The sequence below is a fragment of the Thamnophis sirtalis genome, unplaced genomic scaffold (assembly GCF_051295495.1).
Source record: "Thamnophis sirtalis isolate CommonGarterSnake01/CBP01778 unplaced genomic scaffold, rThaSir2_p1.2 scaffold_1, whole genome shotgun sequence".
NCBI lineage: Eukaryota > Metazoa > Chordata > Lepidosauria > Squamata > Natricidae > Thamnophis > Thamnophis sirtalis.
The window spans coordinates 63,798,220-63,818,687 of record NW_028261381.1 but is presented as its reverse complement, the minus strand read 5'-3'; the positions used below and the strand labels follow the sequence as shown (position 1 = coordinate 63,818,687).

The window sequence follows — 20,468 nt, the reverse complement described above, 5'->3', positions numbered from 1 at the left end:
GTTACATTAGGTTACATTAGGTTACATTAACAGAATTTTGTGAGTTTGAAAGTACATTTCTCTCCTGTTGCCTTTATAGCTCAAGAAACTGGGATGGTTCTCTTCTGAGATATTTACCATTCCCACATTCCTTCTATGGGTTAAACTGCCTCTTTATCCTACTGTTTCCATGGCTGAGGCTCTTCTCCCTGCTTTCAAAGGTCATTCCCACATGCCATTACAAAACATTTGTTGCATTTTTGAGAACCTGCTTTAAAATATATATCATTCACATGTAATTTTTCTGAGGGCTCTAGAAAGGAATGAAGAGAACAAGGCAAGGTGTACAAAAAGAAGAGAATTGTATAAAAGGAACAGAACATTAATCTCCTCATTTCCAGATTGAGCTATACCAAGCTCATGTTCTATACCCATATTCCTGTGGGAATTATACATGGCTGAACATAGATTGCTAATCAAACAGTCCTGAGGTAAAGTTCAGCTTGATTCAGGCTTGACTCGGGGACCTGTATGTTTTGTTTAAATTCCAATCCATCTTTAGCCCTCATATTTCTTGGTTGTCTCCCATCCAAACAATAAATATAACTTTGTTTAGCTTTTCAAGATCAAGTCAAATTGGTTAGGCTGCCACCTAGATGGTAGTTTCAAACAGATTTAGGAAATGAATGTTTGTTTCTTTATCCCAATGAAACTGCAGTCCTAATTAGATCTGGACAAAAAGCAATCATTTTGAATATTTTATTTAAAGTTGGAGCCAAAAAGTAGATATTTTAAGGCATATTAAAGGACAAAATAAGTAGTTTGCATAAACAAAAATTTTAGTGAAAATATAAAGCATTCTGTATATAAAAAGGACAAAGGGAAATGGAGTAATGAAACCACAAGATGGAGTAGTTACAACATGCAAAAATTATTGTGGTTTCCCAGGCTCTACTGGAAAAAGCAAGGCGAAAATAAGCTGAATTAAAGCATTAATATAAGTAAGGCACAGTAACAATTAACTGATTTTAAAAACTGGTGATAATAATTGGTTTATTATTGGACAGAACAATTTTAACTCCTCGTTTCCTAACTGGAATTGTATGGGACAACAGTCTTTCGCATCAGCTATAGGGAGTGTGCCCTGATGATCCAGATCATAGAAAACTCTTGGGTGGTTCCCATCAGCAATACAAATCTAAAGAAATGATAAAACCATGTTCAAGGTCCAAAACTGATCCTTTTCTCTGACAGATTTCTCATTGGTTCTCTCAGGCATGCCAGCTTGGAGTTCACAAAGCTAATCCCACTAATACTTCCAATGTAGGAAGTACTGGTACTGTAGGGGCTTCAGCTAAAAAGATCCACTGGGCTGAAAAGGCTTGCAAATATGTCATAGTTCTTGCTCTAACAATCACAAAGCACCAGGGGTTTGGCTTTAAACAGCAGTTTTTCTTGTTTGTCGCTTTCTGGTCCCACTTTATTGCACCTTAACTGGGTTCATCTAAACTTCCTCTAATTAAATTCAATTCTAGACTTTCCAGACATTTGGCAGAAAGGAAGAGAGAAAGAATTATAATTACCTGGTCCACAGCTGGGATTCAAGCAACAAACTCCTGTAGGCTCTAGTGAAAACTTTGAAGCTGTACTTGAAAGTCCAAAGTACAGACTTCAGAAATGTCCTGGTAGAAAAGTAATCCAAATGAAGTTGAAGGAGGAAAAATAAATAAAGTTGTGGAACCTGAATCTCATCAAGAAGTGAATAAGATTACAATAATCTCTTTCTCAATTTCTCTCTCTCTCTCTCTCTGTATATAAATATATTCATAACACGGGGAAAAACCTTTCACAACTGGAAAGAAAACTGAATTACTGCCAAATTCTTCATGACCCAAATATCCAACCTCAGAAAGCTGGCTTAGGAAAACAGTCATGAATAGCCTTGTAACACACAAGAGAAGACATTTTCACAGCAGGAAAATCATTCTTTTTACAACGAAAAAGCCTAAAGAAGTTTTCCCTTAGGAACTTTGAAAAAGCAAAACAATGAAACTATTCAAAGTAATAATAAATAAAGAAGAAAGGAGGAGCCCCAGTACAGATCTGAAATTTAATCTCCCAATGTTTTAGTTTTTCTTGCCAACGCAACCTTTCATTTTTTTTTCAATTAAAATTTAGTGATTTGGGTAGATGAATGGAAGACTAAAAAGTTAAGGCCAGAAACAAACAAACAAACAAACAAACAAACAAACAAACAGCTTCCCTTGTGAAAGAATGGAATGGCAATAATGTATTCCTATGATCTACTGTCAACAGTGTAACAAATTATTAAACTTTTCTCATACTATCTCTGTCACATAATTTGCAAGATATTTTGCCAGCATAGCTGCTTTTTTCCTGACTTAAGGGGCCTTTCCCCCCATTCTGGAGTTAAAGATCTTTCAGTCCAGTGGTGGGTTTCAAAAAGTTTTGGAACCTCTTCTGTAGGTGTGGCCTGCTTTCCGGGTCCACTGGTGGAACCTCTTCTAACCGGTTCGGTAGATTTGACGAACCGGTTCTACCGAATAGGTGCGAACTAGTAGGAACCCACCTCTGTTTCAGTCCATCTTTGTCACAGCAAAAATTACCAGCATAAAATCAATTTCTGTTAATTGATTTCCTGCATCTTATCTTCAAATCACTACAACCACCTGATTTCCTTGCAAGGAAACACAGGACAAAACTGATTTTACACACTATGAGGCTGGCCTTAGACAATGTCAAGATAATGGGGGAAAGTATACTGCAATGAATTAAGCCCCTCTCACTCATGGACTAGAACCCAAATGAAAGCAATGTCATGGGGACACAACCCAAAAAAGTGGCAGGAGATTTTGGTGGCTTAGCAACATGCAAACAGGGGAAGAACCTCTGAATCCAGGCAAAGAAAGAACTTTATCCTTGAAACATCTGGCATATTTTGAGAATCAGATTTTGCTCCTGTTCCATCCTATGGCTCTGTTGCAATCCACCTGTCCCCTTAGAAAAGCAACATCTCCGTTAGTATTCAAGAGGTAGGAATAATGAAAAATTAGTCTAGAAGGATTATGTGTTATGTGTCCCTACACTCACTTTCCCTCTGTCAAAGCCTTTCTTGGCTGGTTTTACCCAATATGCTTTTCTAGTATTGTAGGAACTCAGCCATTGTCTTAGTTTGTTGCATGAACTAAGCCAGTGTTTCTCAACCTTGGCAACTTGAAGATGTCTGGACTTCAACTCTCAGAATTCCCCAGCCAGCAAATGCTGGCTGGGAAATTCTAGGAGTTGAAGTCCAGACATCTTCAAATTGCCAAGGTTGAGAAACACTGAACTAAGCCATCATGTTGATCTATAATATTGTTGACTTGTTCAGATACAGTATATTATGTGATCACACCAATTGTGTTTTGTTAACTCCAGTTTATTGTTCAATATGTTTTGTGACTCCTTGGCCAAGTGCCGTTAGCAGCTTCTAGAGAGGCAGTTCCTAGTACTGTCAATCAAAGAATCCCATCATTTATTCCATCTTCTCTTCACTGAGGGAAACACTCTATTTCAGCTTATCCCTTTGGAATGGGACACATTAAAATGGTATGAGACTCCTATTCATGCCTATTATACAGTGACAGAGTACATATCTTTACAACTACATCAGGATCAAATCTCAGCTAGCTCTTCTGAAGATGCTAGTACTGCCTTCTCCTGTTTTGCACAGAAAAGGTTATGAAAAGCATACAGGACATAACTCAGCTTTCAAACTTATTTTCAAATTCATAACTTATGTCTGAAAACATATTCTGATATTTTAAGGAAAGCTTATTTCTGAGAAGACACAATCATATGCAATAAGGAGCCAAGATTTCCATATTAGGCAGATATTCATGTTTTGGCATTTCCACCTTCTGAAATTAACAACAGCGTATGAGTTTAGCAATTACCAATTTGAATATGTGATTGTTCTTCTAATGGAGATGGAATTCAGAAAAAAGCACACGCCATCTGCTACAAATACATTTATATTTATTTTAACATTTTCCCCTGTTTTTCAATTAAAGGACCCACAGGTGCATTGGAATAGAACGTCTATAGAGATTCTCAGTCATCCAGGTCATGGTTGTCCCAAGGGTGCTTTTTTCAAGAGGCAACTGGACTTTCTAGTTTTTCTTTGAAGATGTTTTGCTTCTCATCCAAGAAGCTTCTTCAGCTCTGACTGGATGGCAGGGAAGATGGGAGAAGAATCTTTCCATTCCCCACCATCCTATCAGAGTTGAAGAAGCTTCTTGGATGAGAAGCAAAACGTCTTCAAAAAAAACCTAGAAAGTCCAGTTGCCTCTTGAAAAAAGTAGCTTTGGGACATTGGAACAGAAGTTTATTTTTATAAGAAAAAGCTTCAGGCTTTTTGATGACAAGTATTTTTTTCAAAGCACACATTCAGCACTCAATGAGCTTGGGGGTGGGGAGTGGCTCATTGCTGAGATATATGTTTAAGGCCGTGCGTCAGCATGGCTCAAGACTGAGTGTCAATGAGAGGCAGTTGCAAATCTTCCAAACTCACAAACCACAGTCTAAGATGAAGTCAAATAGTTTACATCTCATCCATGTAATTATTTCTGCTGTAACCACCTCTTATATATAATATAAAGTTTGGTTGAGTTATTCTTTAACTAAAAGGGTGACCTAGTACTGTCCTTTAATTTCCAATTGCATTTTTACAAACATGGGAGGCGGGGGATGAGTTAATATATTTGGGACAAAATAATTGTGTACCTATAATTGGGGCATAGTATTAGTGAAGTCTGTTTTGTCCATAGGGATAAATTCCCACACCATTCTTCAAAGTTAATCCACCACTGTAAGAAAGCATTCTATCCTTAGAGGGATGCAATTATTCTTTCGATTGTCCCCATTAATCTGGGTCTGTACGCAGATGCATCAGGATTTCCCAAACTTTGTTTTTCCTTGAAGACATTTTGCTTCTCATCCAGAGAGCTTCTTCGGTTTTTGGATGAGGTAAAATGTCTTCAAGGAAAAACAAAGTCCAGCTGCCTTTTGGGGAAAAAAAACAGTTTTGGGCAGAGGTGGGTTCCCACCAGTTCGCACCTATTCGGTAGAACCGGTTCGTCAAATCTACTGAACCGGTTAGAAGAGGTTCCACCAGTGGACCCGGAAAGCAGGCCACACCTACAGAAGAGGTTCCAAAAATTTTTGAAACCCACCACTGGTCCTTGGAGATGATTATTCTACACTATCGTGCTCCTATTTATAAAACTCAGTGCCTCTGTGAAAGGTAAGGATTGAATTGAATTGAATTGGATTGAATGTATTGCATTTATAAGGATGACTACTGCGTTTCTGGTGCAATCAGAACGTTGCGTGTGTTGAAGTTGTTTTAACGCAAACCAAACATGCCTTTTAAAAAACAAGTTTACATCATATTCTTATGCATGGCAGTGCTGTGTGTGAGGTAATTTGAGGTGGTTCTGACAAGTGTCATCAGCATCTTCATATCTGGTCACATGGGCAGCAAGCCACTCCCATCCGGTCACATGGGGCAGCAAGCCACTCCCACAAAGGAGGCCACACCCACAGAGTAGGTTCGAACAATTTTTGAAACCCACCACTGGTTTTGGGACATTCAAAGCCTGGATGACTGAGAATCTCCATAGACATCAGAAATTATTCCAAAGATGTAGATGTTTCAAGGAAAGTCAACATTTATCCGGTGCAGACAATAACATGTTCACAATCTGACATTGATCTTTTCCACGGGCAGGGATTTTTTTTAACCTAAATCTTGGTTCTGTCACTGAGCCTTATGGAAGTCTGGTCTCCCATGGTATCTGGAGTTGAAACTGTGGTTTTCTTTCTCTTCTCTCTCAGCATTCATTGCAGCAAGTTTGAGTGTATTGACCTCTGAGGGCTGCCCCTTCTCTCCTAGCCCTTTGACTGCATCATGTCTGCTGGGCACAGGAGCAGACTTTGAGCAATACGGAACCAACGGAGCAGGGAAGCAAAATGGCAGCACCCAGTTAGCCAGGAAAAACCAATGTGTGTCTGGTGTCACTGTGCAACTGGAAATGAGGAGCCTTTGGGAGGAGTTCAACAGCCTTGGCACCGAGATGATTGTCACCAAGGCAGGACGGTAAGTGCGATGCTCTTCGGGTGCAGACACCATCAGCAGCATTTCTCAGTCACAGAATCTCTAAAATGTGTAGACTTCAACTCCCCACAAACCAGATGTAAGGAAAGCACACCACTCAGCAAAGTTTCAGGAGGGAGGCTTCAAAAACTGCAGCTCTACTACATTTATAAGAACAAAGTAAAGGATCATTAAGAGGTTTAAGGAGATTACACCACGCACCCGAGCTTCCCAAATGATTGCAGCTGTTTAATGCTTCAAAAATGTATGTAAAATATGGTTTAGTGTGTAAGCTAATTCTCTTTCAACTGTTTTGCTAGAGCTTGTTGTGTGCCATGGGATAAATTGCCTAGCTTGCCAATTTGAGAGAAGCCACTTGGTAAGTGGCTTGGGCCTTTAAGGCAACACTTGTAATGGCTTTTCCTGTATATTGGGCACATGATATTTGCCCTTCCCTGACCCAGAGTATGCTATTTACTCAGCTCAGGAATATTTTCCCCACATTCTGTGATGGCCTTCAAAGCTCTGAAGGAGAAAGGAAGGAAGGAAGGAAGGGAGGGAGGGAGGGAGGGAGGGAAGAAAGAAAGAAAGAAGGAAGGAAGAAGGGAGAGAAAGAGAAAGGGAAAAAGAAGGAAAAAGAAAGAAAAAAAGAAAAGAAAGAAAGAAAGACAGACAGACAGACAGACAGACAGACCTTACCTTAGGACATTTTCCATACTTTCACCCCAAAGCTACTGGCCCAGTGCAGCATACTATTAGTCACCCATAAAGCCCTGCATGGTAGTGGATCTGGATACTTGAGAGACCGCCTCCTGCCAATCACCTCCCTGCGACCAATTAGATCACACAGATTGGGCCTCCTCCGTATTCCATCGGCCAGCCAGTGTCGGCTGGCAACTACAAGGAGGAGGGCCTTCTCAGTAGTAGCCCCGACCCTTTGGAACGAACTCCCCGTGGAGACTCGTACCCTCACCACTGTCCAGGCCTTCCGCACAGCCTTGAAGAACTGGCTAGCCCGTCAGGCCTGGGGACAAGGATAGTTGCCCCTCCCGAATGATGAATGTATGTTGCTTATTGTTTTTATTATATGTGTCTATGTTACTGTTTTCATTCCCCCCCCCCTGATTTTATGTGAGCCGCCCTGAGTCCCCTCAGGGAAAAGGGCGGCCTACAAATGTCAATAAAATCAAAATCAAATCAAATCAAATACTCAGTTGTATCAATTATCCACAATAACCCATCTTTTTGTGGCCAGCAGATCCTGATCACCTAAGATCCTTGCAGTCTGCTGGCATTTCCAAAGCCATGATAAGCCCTTTCCTATTGCAACAAGGAAGCTAAACAAATGATCTTGCAAAGTCCTTTTTCTCTGTGGCAGGAGGATGTTTCCCACCTTCCAGGTGAAGATATCAGGCATGGACCCATTGGCGGACTATGTGCTTCTAATGGATTTTGTCCCTTTGGATGACAAGAGATATCGGTATGGGATCGTAAGTTTGGACCTATTGATGTCAATGGGAACCTCAATGAATTGCAGCCAATGGGATCTCAGCCAATTGTCTATAACCAAAGCTTTACTATCAACAGAGTTCAGAGGTTCTGGGATTTTTTTTTCTTTTTTAAAACTAAGCTTGAGAAGGTTTGAGACTTTCCATTCTCTTCCATTCCTCCCTCCAAACCCTTCAAATATCAGCTATCTCCTATTACCACTTCTGTCGGCTTTCGGGAAACCAAGATTCGGTTTTGATTTTGAATCTTTCCCTTGAAAGCTGTTTTACTTTTGCAAAACCTGTGGTCCAGTTGAGTCAGCAGATGTGGTCCTCTTCTTGGGCCACTGTGTCTCAGAAGGATTGACTTTTGCTGACATTGGGAACACACAAATATATGATGGTGAACTGTGCTGCCCTAAAAATATTGGCATGTTTGCCAAAAACTTTTTTTTGTAACTTTAATGAAAGTCAACATTCTATACAAGAATTTAGTTTCAATTGTCAGACTTTAAAGATCAGGAATAGTAATACAGGTAGTCCCTAACTTACAACCACAATTGAGCCCAAAATTTATGTTGCTAAGTAACAGATTTGTTAAGTGAGTTTTGCCGCATTTCTGACTTTTCCTTCTACATTTGTTAAGTGAATCACTATAGTTGTTAAATTAATAACATGGTTGTTAAGTGAATCTGATTCCCACATTGACTTTGCTTGTCAGAAGGTCACCAAAGGGGATCACATGATCATGGGACTCTGCAACCGTCATAAATGTGAATCAGTTGTCAAGCATCCGAATGTAAATTATGTGATCATGGGGATGCTGCAAAGCTCATAAGTATGAGAAAAAGGTCATATGTCACTTTTTTCAATAACTTTGAATGGTCACTGAGTGAACTGTTGAAAGTTGAGAACTATCTGTATTGCTTGTGAAGGAAATGGCTTCTGTGAACTTACAGGGGTGGGTTCCTGCCATTCTAACCTCTTCTAAAGAAGAGGTTCCACAAATCTACAGTGCTGTTTAGAACCGGTTCCAGCTCCCTCCCCCCGCCCGTCTGCACATCATCAAGATGAAGAGTGAGAGGAGGAATTATGGGAGTTGAAGTCCACAAGTCTTAAAGCTGTCAAGTTTGAACACCTCTGGGGGTTTTTTTCTAAAGGGTTAGGAGTGCAAGGGTCTTGTAACTGGACAGCTTTAAGACTTGCGTGCTTCAATGCCAGAGTTCCTGAGCCAACATGACTGGAGGAGGAATTCTGGGAGTTGATGTCCACAAGTCTTAAAGCTGTCAAGTTTGAACACCCCTGGTTTTTTTCCCTAAAGGGTTAGGGTGCAAGTATCTTGTAACTTGACAGCTTTAAGACTTGAGTGCTTCAAATGCCAGAATTTCTGAGCCAACATTTTGGTTGCTAAGCAAAAGCATTGTTAAGTGAGTTTCACCACATTTTACAAATTGGCCATGCCCACCCAGTCACATGACTGCCAAGTCACTCCCACTCAGTCACATGGCCGGCAAGCCACTCCCACCCAGTCACATGGCCAGCAAGCCACTCCCATAAAGCAGGCCACACCTACAGAAGAGGTTCTAAAAAAATTTGAAACCCACCACTGGTCTATACCCCAGACAAACCATAATCTCTCTCCAGGGCCATTCCCCTGGAATTATTACCAAGAGCAAAAGGCTATAAAGAAATGCTTCCAGGCAGCTAACGTTACCTTCTGTTCCAATTTAACATTATCCATGAAGGGGAAAAAACACACATTCTTTATCAGGTCTCTTTAGAAGAGAAGAGGGTTGCTGAATAATGAGATAAACTCTAATGCATAATAACGCCACACTTTGATTCTCAAGATAAAAGCCACATAAATAATATGCAATTAAGTTGTATTAGGTTTCTATATTAGCATGCCGCAGACAGTCAGCAGCTATCAGTCTGTGATGCAAATCCTGCTGGGCAACAGTTGTCAACACCAATAAAGATCTGGAAGCCAAAGAGTTGGATTCATTATTATTGTTCATTTGTCTAGCATGTCTTCAGGGATGAAAATCACATCACCTTGACTCCCCCCTCCTTTTCTTGTCCTTCTGGCTTTTGGTCAACAATGGAAGTCATAGTCAAGTCTATGTCTGGTCCTTGAATGAAGCTGTTCATTAGAGATGCAGAGATTTTAAGATGGCTGCTACAATGAGGAAAAACTGTTTACCAAAAGGCAATCTCTTGCCGTTCCTTCTAGTACCTCAGTGTGCTGTTTGTCATCCTAAAGTAGATGACATATTTCAAAAGATCAACATGTTATAAGACAGCATGGGATGTCTACATGGGATCAAGGGGCATTCTTAAGTGATGCTAGAGACTGGTATTTTGCTTTGTAGCATTGCAGGAATCATTTATTCATTTTTAGAAAGTATTTAAATAAAAAGAAGATGGGGCATAGAACCTGATAGGAACCATAATACCTAATCCATCCATGTGATCATTTCTCTCTTTTGATGGCCTTGTTGATGAAACCCATTTCAGTTCAGAATTTCATTTACCCTTATAAATGGTCTTGATTTAGATTTGAATCAATCTATCTTAGTCATGATATTGTCAAATTTGTCGGAGCATCAATACAAATAAGTGTGTGTATGTGTGTGTTTATGTATTAAACAGTGTATGTTGCATCCTTTGGCCTTCTTCAAACCTAATGGATAGGGTCAGAATACTCATCCCTGAGATGTCCAGTTGTTGGGATGGATAACTTTTTCGGTTCCGCCATAGGGAAGAAGATTCCTACAGCTAGGACTTCACAATTACATAGATAGTACTGGCCTGATCTAGCCTATTTTTTCCCTTGAGACTTCGTAGCAAGCCAAACATAATGGATAGATCCAGTACAAGCCAGGACTGTAACAACCTGGCCCAGCAGGATATCTCTTTCCTACAGGTATGCATTCCACAGTTCTGCTTGGCTGGTAGCTGGCAAGGCAGATCCTGCTACACCCGGACGGGTTCACTTCCACCCTGACTCCCCTGCCAAAGGAGGCCAGTGGATGAGGCAAATTGTCTCTTTTGACAAGCTCAAGCTCACCAACAACTTGATGGATGACAACGGTCATGTGAGTTGCTCTGGACTGTTGCATGATTAATTACTATTTAGCTTCCTGAATGGGTTGTACTTGAATTAAGCAACTGCTTAATGTTTTTCTCCTGTTTTATTTTCAGAAAGGCAACTTATTCCTTAAATGCAATCATTATAATACTCAGTTTTTTTTAAAAAAATCCTAAATATAACACTGGCAGTACTCTATTAGCAAAAAAAGTAAATAAATGACATACATTTCTCCAAAATTCTTCTCAAACAAGATTTAACAACAACAAAAAAAGAAGGGCTGTGGTACTAGTGGAGAAAAAACAGAAATACTGTTGGAGTAAAAGAAGAAACTTCTTTTTCATTTATAATAGTATCTCATATTTGGGCTGGCTCAAAAGAAATCTGAATAAGCAATTATGGCTAGATTGGCAAGCTGACCCTGACCCTGACCCAAGACCCAACCTAATAGCTATCGACCAGATTTATCCAACTTCCACCCTCAAGATGTGCGGTATTCCTGTTTCCACCATTGCCATTTCAACCACCCACAGTAAGTGGGATAGGACAGCATATACACTATATTATTCCCCTTCCAAATATGCCATATTAGACAAAACTAAACAGAATTAGGTGTAATACTGGAGGAAGTGCCTCTGCCCTCTATTAGTGGGGATGGAAAGATTCCCATTGCCATTGTGGTGCTGATATGCAAATTATAAAACATATTTTGCAAAATTACCCACAATGTGTGTTCTCTGATTCCCTAGAAGATCTGCAGCTAGCAATGCCTAGATAGCTGAACTGGACATCCAGTTATGAGACTACCGCCCTTCCCCCATAGTGGTTTTGTATATAATTATGTGGATTGTCTGTATACGTTTAGTTCTCTTTTGTCATGTTTTCATCATATGAATAACAACAACAACAACAACAACAACGAACAAAGCATTGCATGGCCAATTTCTGGAAAAAATAAAAGATAAAGCGGACAGTGAAAAAACTGGTTAACAGCAGGTACATTAAAGAAAGAAACAGAGTCACTAATCCTGGCTGCGCAAGAACAAGCTATCCGCACAAATGCCATTAAGACCAAAATTGAAAAATCCTCTCATGATGCCAAATGCAGACTTTGCAAAGAAGCTGATGAAACTGTTGATCAAATACTCAGCTGCTGTAAAAAAATTGCGCAGACTGATTAAAAATTGCGGCATAATTCAGTAGCACAAATGATCCATTGGAATTTGTGCAAAAATTATAATATTAAAACAGCAACAAACTGGTGGGAACATAAGCCTGAAAAAGTCACCGAAAATCAGATGGTCAAGATCTTGTGGGATTTTCGCATACAAACGGACAAAACACTGGCGCATAATACACCAGACATCACACTGGTTGAGAAAAATAAGGTTACAATCATACACATTGCAATACCAGGTGATAGCAGGGGCGATGAGAAGGAATGTGAAAAAGTCACAAAATACCAGGATTTAAAAATCAGAATGCAATGACTATGGCACAAACCAGCAGCGGTAATTCCAGTGGTAATTGGCACACTGGGTGCTATTACAAAAGCACTGGAATTACAATTAAAACAGTTAAAAATTGACAAAATCACCATCAGTCAAATGCAAAAAGCTGCCTTGCTTGGATCTGCACGCATAATACGAAAATACGTTACAACGTCCTAGGCCCCTGGGTGGGGCCCGACTAGTAATCAATGCCAAATCCGGCGAAACAACTGGCCGTTTGATACAATTGTATTATTATTATTATTATTGTTGTTGTTGTTGTTGTTGTTGTACAATTGTATCACAGCGGCCAGTTGTTTCGCCGGATTTGGCATTGGTTACTAATCGGGCCCCACCCAGGGGCCTAGGACGTCGTAACGTATTTTCGTAATATGCGTGCAGATCCAAGCAGTGCGGCTTTTTGCATTTGACTGATGGTGATTTTGTCAATTTTTAACTGTTTTAAATGTAATTCCAATTATTATTATTATTACACAATTGTATCACAGCGGCCAGTTGTTTCGCCGGATTTGGCATTGGTTACTAGTCGGGCCCCACCTAGGGGCCTAGGACGTCGTAACGTATTTTCGTAATATACGTGCAGATCCAAGCAGTGCGGCTTTTTGCATTTGACTGATGGTGATTTTGTCAATTTTTAACTGTTTTAAATGTAATTCCAGTGCTTTTGGAATAGCACCCAGTGTGCCAATTACCACTGGAATTACCACTGCTGGTTTGTGCCATAGTCGTTGAATTTCGATTTTTAAGTCCTGGTATCTTGCGATTTTTTCATGTTCCTTCTCAGCGACCCTGCTATCACCTGGTATTGCGATGTCTATGATTGTGACCTTATTTTTCTCAACCAGTGTGATGTCTGGTGTATTATGTGCCAGTATTTTGTTGGTTTGTATACGGAAATCCCACAAGATCTTGACCATCTGATTTTCGGTGACTTTTTCAGGCTGATGTTCCCACCAGTTTTTTGCTGTTTTGATATTATAATTTTTGCACAAATTCCAATGGATCATTTGTGCTACTGAATTGTGCCGCAATTTATAATCAGTCTGCGCGATTTTTTTACAGCAGCTGAGTATGTGATCAACAGTTTCATCAGCTTCTTTGCAAAGTCTGCATTTGGCATCATCAGAGGATTTTTCTATTTTGGCCTTAATGGCATTTGTGCGGATAGCTTGTTCTTGCGCAGCCAGGATTAGTGACTCTGTTTCTTTCTTTAATGTACCTGTTGTTAACCATAACCAAGTTTGTTCACTGTCCACTTTATCTTTTATTTTTTCCAGAAATTGGCCATGCAGTGCTTTGTTCTGCCAACTCTCCATTCTTGATTTTATCACATCTTTTCTGTATTCTTGTTTCGTCTGTTGGGCCTTCAGTAGATTTTTGTTCTTTACTTCGATTAATAGATGTTCTTGATTTTCTTTTAAATAATCAGCCAGTCCATGTTTTTCTTCTTCAACTGTTTGCTTCACTTGTAATAATCCTCTGCCACCTGATTTTCGGGGCAGATATAGTCTATCAGTATCACCACGTGGATGTAAACTGTAGTGCATTGTCATTAGTTTCCTGGTTTTTCGGTCCAAAAGGTCCAAATCAGCTTGTGTCCAGTTAACTATACCAGCTGTGTATCTTATAACTGGTATTGCCCAGGTATTTATGGCCTTGATTGTATTTCCACCATTCAATTTAGATTTTAAAATTTTCCTAACTCTGTTGGTGTACTCTCGCCTGACAATAGTTTTTACTTCTCCATGCTTGATGTTATCCAACTGCAGAATGCCTAAGTATTTGTAGGCTTCATTTTCTTTGCATTTAATTAATTGGCCATTGGGCATTTCAATTCCCTCACATGCAGTGATTTTGCCCCTTTTTATGGATACAGTGGCGCATTTTTCCATGCCAAACTGCATTGAAATATCGGTGCTGAATACTCGGACTGTGTTTGTCAATGATTGGATTTCTATTTCTGACTTTCCATAGAGTTTCAAATCATCCATATATAGTAGATGTGAAATTTTTTCAGCTTCTTTGGCTGTTTGGTAGCCTAATTTCATTTTTTTAAAGATTACTGATAGTGGGATCATTGCGATGATGAAGAGAAGAGGTGAAAGTGAATCACCCTGGAAAATTCCTCGCTTGATATTAACCATTCCGTAGATCTCATTCCCTACTGCCAACTCAGTTCTCCATTGTTTCATCGCCTTTTCAGTAAAGGATGTAATATTTTTACTAATGCCAGTTGTTTCTAAGCATTTTATGATCCAACTATGTGGCAGTGAGTCAAATGCCTTTTTGTAATCAATCCAGGCCATATTCAAGTTTGTTTTTCTGTTCTTACAATTTTCTAATATCATTTTATCAATTAGAAGCTGATCTTTTGTGCCCCTGCTCCTTCTTTTGTTGCCTTTTTGCTCTACTGGCAAGATGTTGTTTGTTTCCAAATAATCCATCATGTTATCTGCAATAATGCCTGTGAGTAATTTGAAGGTTGTTGGCAAGCATGTTATTGGTCTGTAGTTTTCAGGTGTTGTTCCTTTAGTTGGATCTTTCTGAATCAAGTATGTTTTTCCAGTTGTCAACCATTCATCAATTTGGCCCTTTTGTAAAATTTCATTCAGTTGCCTGGCCAATATTGCATGTAAACTGGTCAGATATTTGAGCCAGAAACCATGTAATTGGTCCTTTCCAGGTGATGTCCAATTCTTTACCTTTTTAACTCGATTTTTGACCATCTCAGTTGTTATTTCTAATACTTGCATTTGTTTGTTGCCAATGCTTTTCTCAAAGTCATGTATCCACTTTGCTTCCTTGTTGTAGTCCTTTGCATTTTCCCACAATTCTTTCCAGAATTCAACTGTGGCCTGTTTTTCTGGTTTTTCACTTTTGGTGTCACCATTTACATTAAGACTTTGATAAAAACGCCGTTGGTCTGATCGAAATTGCTGATTTTGTTTATATTGGATGATTCGTGCCTCATATCTTTCAATTTTTCTAGCTGTTGCTGTTATCTGCTGTTTTACAATCTCTACAGCTTATAATTATTATTATTATTATTATTATTATTATTATTATTATTATTATTATTATGGCATATTCATTTTTGGAAACCAATACATCTGGCCATTGCCAGATTGGGAAACTGAGGTACCTTTTTTCATGGAGAATTAAGTCATGAAAGTGAAGAGAACCTGAGTGAAATATTTCTTCGGTATTTAATAAATAAAAACCATTTTCGTGAAATGTAGCCCCTTGGTTGACAGCATATAACATTTCTGGCTAGGGTTTTCCCCAGGGGTGGAATCCGGTAGGTTCTGACAGATTCTGAAGAACCGGTAGCGGAAATTTTGATTAGCTTGGAGAACCGGAAAATACCACCTCTGCCTAGCCCCGGGTGGGCGGGAATGGAGATTTTGCAGTATCTTTCCCCTGCCACGCCCACCAAGCCACGCCCACCAAGCCACGCCCACCAAGCCACTCCACACCCACCAAGCGACGCCCACCGAACCAGTAGTAAAAAAAATTGAATTTCACCACTGGTTTCCCCCCCATTATATTTCAAATTAGAAGAGATCTACTGACCTTTGGGAAAGTGAAAGAAAGTTGCCTGCTGCCACATGCAGCATTGGAAGACCTTAAAATGGGTGCCCTCACCTGAATTTAAATTGTTTGTACCCTCACCTGAAATCTTTATTTTCTTAATCGATCAGATCATTCTGAACTCCATGCACAGATATCAGCCCCGTTTCCATGTGGTGGTGGTGGACCCGCGTCCAGACAGTGAGCGCTATGCCCAGGAGAATTTCAAATCTTTCATCTTTACAGAGACGCAATTTATGGCAGTGACCGCCTATCAGAACCATCGGGTAAGACCAGAGTATATGGTGGTTTCTCCTCCAAGAGAACTGATTTATGGAAGAGGGTTGATGTGTGACAGAATACCACTGACTTCTTGTAGATAAATCAGGATGGGCTCCCTCTGCTGGATAAATACAAGTAGTACTCAACTTACGACCACGATTGAGCCCAAAATGTCTGTTGCTAAGTGAGAAATGTGTTGTTTTTCCCTGCTTTATGACTTTTCTTGCCACTTTTGTTAAGTGAATCATTCCAGTTGTTACATTAGTAACATGGTTGTTAAGTGAATCTGGTTTCCCCACTGACTTTGCTTGTCAGAAGATTGCAAAAGGCGATTGCATGACCCTGGGACACTGCAACGGTCATAAATATGAGTCAGTTGTCAAGCATCCAAATGTAAATTATGTGACCATATGGATGCTGCAATGGTCATTAAGTATGAAAAATGGTCATAAGTCACTTTTTTCAAGTGCCTTTGTAACTTTGAATGGTCACTAAGCAAACTGTTGTAAATCAAGGATTACCTGTATGCAATACAATACAATAGCAGAGTTGGAAGAGACCTTGGAGGTCTTCTAGTCCAACCCCTGCCTAGGCAGGAAGCCCTATACCGTTCCAGACAGATGGCTATCCAACATATTCTTAAAGACTTGCAGTGTTAGGGCATTCACAACTTCTGGAGGCAAGCTGTTCCACTGATTAATTGTTCTAACTCTCAGGAAATTTCTCCTCAGTTCTAAGTTGCTTCTCTCCTTGATTAGTTTCCACTGAAATTCCCTTCTCTGGGACTAGTGAAAGCTATCTGAAGGCTGCCAGGGAAGGTAGTAAATCACTGATAAAGCTATCCCTGTCTTGACAGATCACCCAGCTGAAAATTGCTAGTAACCCTTTTGCTAAAGGTTTCCGGGAGTGTGAGCCAGATGACTGGTAAGTCTCTTCCTAGATTACTATTCTACTAAGCCAGGGATATGCAACTGAATGAATGGAGCCATTTATTCAGTGGATTGAAGACCTTGTTGCACATGCACTTGCCTATAAAGTTAGATTTTGTTTAGGCAAGTATAATAAAATGTAGGACTCATTTACAGAGAGTACAGTAGGTTAATAAAATAATAGTTATATAAATATATTAAAAGTACACATATTGCTGGTGTGGAGGTGCTCTGCAGCTGTTATTTGGGTTCTTTCTGAACACAGGCCCATGATGGGTGACAGGTGACAGGTCAGGAGAGTGGGAGAGAGACGTGGGATGAGGAAGGGAGCAAAATTGAGAGAGCCCCCTTTTTAATTAAGTCCATCTGATTTCCACTCCATTCATCAATTGGATTACTAGTCTTCCCAAATACTGGTGGCTGGTAGGATCGTTTTATGGATTTGCTATCATTCAGGCTAGAAGAGGAAGCTGGGAGTAGTATCCCGAATTGAGAAGTGTTACAAGGGAATGGCAGTTCTGGCAGTAAATGCAGTCAGAAGCACACAGAAGTATTTCAAAGATGTCAATATGATGCCAAAATATGTTAAATGGTATCCCCCCCCCCCAAAAAAAAATCCAGTCTAGCAGAATCCTTTTCCGGCTAAAAGAGAAAATCTTTAATGTTCTAATTTGGGACATCTCTTTTCCAGTTTAAATCAATTGGTTTCTTTTTTTAGTAGCCCAGCAAAATGACAATGAAGCTACAGGTAAGGAGGGATTACTACGCTCACAGTATTCTCAACTAGGCAACTTGTTAAATGCCAGGCCCTGACTATATCAATGCCTTATCAATACCTTTAAAAAGATCTACAATGCCTAATTCATGATCTTGGTAATGATGTGATCAGGGTCAAGAACAGCCAAGGGCAAATTAAGCCTGCCTCCACAGTTGCAAAGGCATCAAAGGCTGAATTACGAGGCATGCTCTCTCAAAAACAAAGCCCGAGACACAAGTCATGCTAGTTCTGTTACAATTCACTTTACTTCATGAGGCTTTTTCCTCATCCATGTATAAAATTGCTATAGCCGTCGCAGCTGCTCTTCTGGTTTCTAGCAGCTGGTCTTCGCAGGCACTGGAACGCCAGAAAACAGCCAAAGATGGCGTGAAAAACAGCCTGAAAAACAGCCCAAAACACAGGCCATTTTCCAGACCGTTTTCAGGCCAGGTTTTTTTGGATGAAAACGGCCCAAAAATGGCCAAAAAACAGGCATGCGCATGCTGGCCAGCTGGTCTTTGGGTTTCCGGCATCCAGCACACACACATGCACACGTGTTCCCATTTAGGCACACTGTGCTATAGAATCATTCCACCAATGTTTGGGGGATGATTGATTGTATCAGCTACATCTGCATCATGCTGATAACCCAACAAAAGGGAAGAATTAAGACACCAGTGGTGGCTAAGGACATAGATAGAACTGGATCAAATTGTACTCCAAAAAATGTCCTGTAGAGTAGTGCTTATGGGAAATTTCACATTTAAACTTTAACTGATTATGTTGTATGCAAATAGGCCAGGATCCTCGAGGCAACTACTGGGCTGTTTATCACGGAATGGGAATGCCTCTTCCTTAGGCCAACTTCAAGAGATTCCAGAGAAAGGTAAGATGAAAAAATAATTTGTCAGTTTAGAATGGAAACAGCTACAGGAAAGCAGTCTTAAATCCAAGTGCATAATAGGAAAACCAATAATCCCATAATCATTGAAATTTTATGGTTTATGGGCTTAGGGTAACGAAGCTATACATCTTCCTATAGAACTGTTCAACAAAGTTTTGTGGATAAATGTTGCCTTCTTCCTCATTGTAGGTAGAAATTGGCGTTTTTTTGTTCATTCCATTTAGCCTGCTTTCAGGTCAGCCATAATCACGTTGTATGTAATCCAAATTTTTGCCATTAAGTACAGAACTCAGAGGAAAAAGTGAACTTTGTTCTTTAAAGATCTGCATCATAATGCATAATCATAATGGTATCAAAAATGTTTAAATGCCTAGGCACTATCTGGAAAACTACCGAAATTTGAAGATTATGGCTTCTGCAATCAGTAAATAGTTATCTTGATATCTTCTCATTTAGCAAGAGAAGGATCAACATCAACAAAGACCTGCATATATGTGGGGTTTTTTCTTGAGGCAGTTGTATTCTTGACATTAATCACTGCACCAATCTGTTTCTCCAAGTTTAGTAAGTTGAACTGTTAGCAACAGAATGCGTTGGACCAAACAATAAACTGGTATTTAAATTGCTAGTTTCAACATGAAAATAGTAAAATGCAAATCACCTTATTCTCTCCTGAGATCCTAGATCAGTGATGGTTAACCTTTTTGTTGTTGCGTGCCGAAAGTGTGCACGTGCATATACCCATAATGCAATGCACGCACAACCCCCCTCACCACAACCCCTGTGCATGTACACATGACCCCCCCCCCCCACATGCGCCCCACTCCCTGCACATGCACCCTGCCCATTTTTGGCTTCCAGGTTGGTGCAGGCTTTCCAGGCCCAAAGCATGATGCGGGGGCGCTGCTTGAGAGCCCAAAATGTGATATGAGTGCCCCCTGCACATCTCCCTGCCCCCATGCATCCCCCACATGCCCCACCCACGTGCATGTGCGGCAGGGACCTGAAGACCAGCTGGCTGGCGGGAGGTATGCACATGCACTGTGGAGCTGGGCTGGGCTGATGGCTGGTGTGCCTGCAGAGGGCTCTGTGTGCCACCTGTGGCATGTGTGCCATAGGTTCGCCATTATGGTCTTAGTGAAATCAGAGATACTTCCTGCATGTGGCTCCCTCAGTGGAAGTTTTGCTTTCCCCACTTCGATGAAAAACGGCCAAGGTCTATTTCTAGAGCAACGCACTGCATAGAAAAGGATTAGGGTTTCTGGTAATAGCCTCTATTCTCTACAGCAGTGTTTTTCAACCACTGTGCCGCGGCACACTAGTGTGCCGTGACATAGTGTAAGGTGTGCCGTGGGAAAATTACTTTATATATAGTCAATATAGGCACAGAGTTAAATTTTTTTAACATTTTCTAATGGTGGTGTGCCTCGTGATTTTTTTCATGAAAAAAGTGTGCCTTTGCACAAAAAAGGTTGAAAAACACTGCTCTACAGTTACCTCTCTCTTTCTAGGGTTTTCCAGCAATCACCACCTCCCTCCTGCCCTCCTCAGAGAAGCCTCCCAATTCCAGCATCAACCTCTGGTGACATCAGCCAGCCTCCCAGATGTATGCATCGCACGACGACCCTTGAATGAAGCCTCCGGGGCCCTGCCCTACAAGCACCTCTCCTATCACAGCTTCTATGTGGGAGCTCGATCTGGGGCAGCACCTTATGCCCTACCTAGCAACCGGGCAACCAGCTTCCACACTCTCAACATTTACACAGCTGGCGGCTATGAGCAATGAGACAGCAGGAGCGGC

At 40.5% G+C, this 20,468-nt stretch overlaps 2 protein-coding genes across 2 annotated transcripts in view; one reads left to right on the top strand and one right to left on the bottom strand.

Annotated features, from left to right (window-relative positions):
* ACY3 (aminoacylase 3) overlaps positions 1-1,755 on the bottom strand; it is a 17,390-nt gene extending 15,635 nt beyond the window's left edge. Inside the window, exon 1 of the mRNA XM_087713731.1 lies at positions 1,563-1,755. The gene's annotated coding sequence lies outside the window, so the exon portion shown is untranslated. The remainder of the gene's footprint in view (positions 1-1,562) is intronic.
* Positions 1-20,468, top strand: part of TBX10 (T-box transcription factor 10) — a 21,917-nt gene extending 1,449 nt beyond the window's left edge. The window contains exons 2-8 of the mRNA XM_087703552.1: positions 5,809-6,139; positions 7,515-7,616; positions 10,550-10,721; positions 15,927-16,082; positions 16,934-17,001; positions 18,561-18,649; positions 20,179-20,468. Of these exons, the coding sequence (XP_087559678.1) occupies positions 5,809-6,139; positions 7,515-7,616; positions 10,550-10,721; positions 15,927-16,082; positions 16,934-17,001; positions 18,561-18,649; positions 20,179-20,453 (1,193 nt within the window). The 3' untranslated portion in view covers positions 20,454-20,468. The remainder of the gene's footprint in view (positions 1-5,808; positions 6,140-7,514; positions 7,617-10,549; positions 10,722-15,926; positions 16,083-16,933; positions 17,002-18,560; positions 18,650-20,178) is intronic.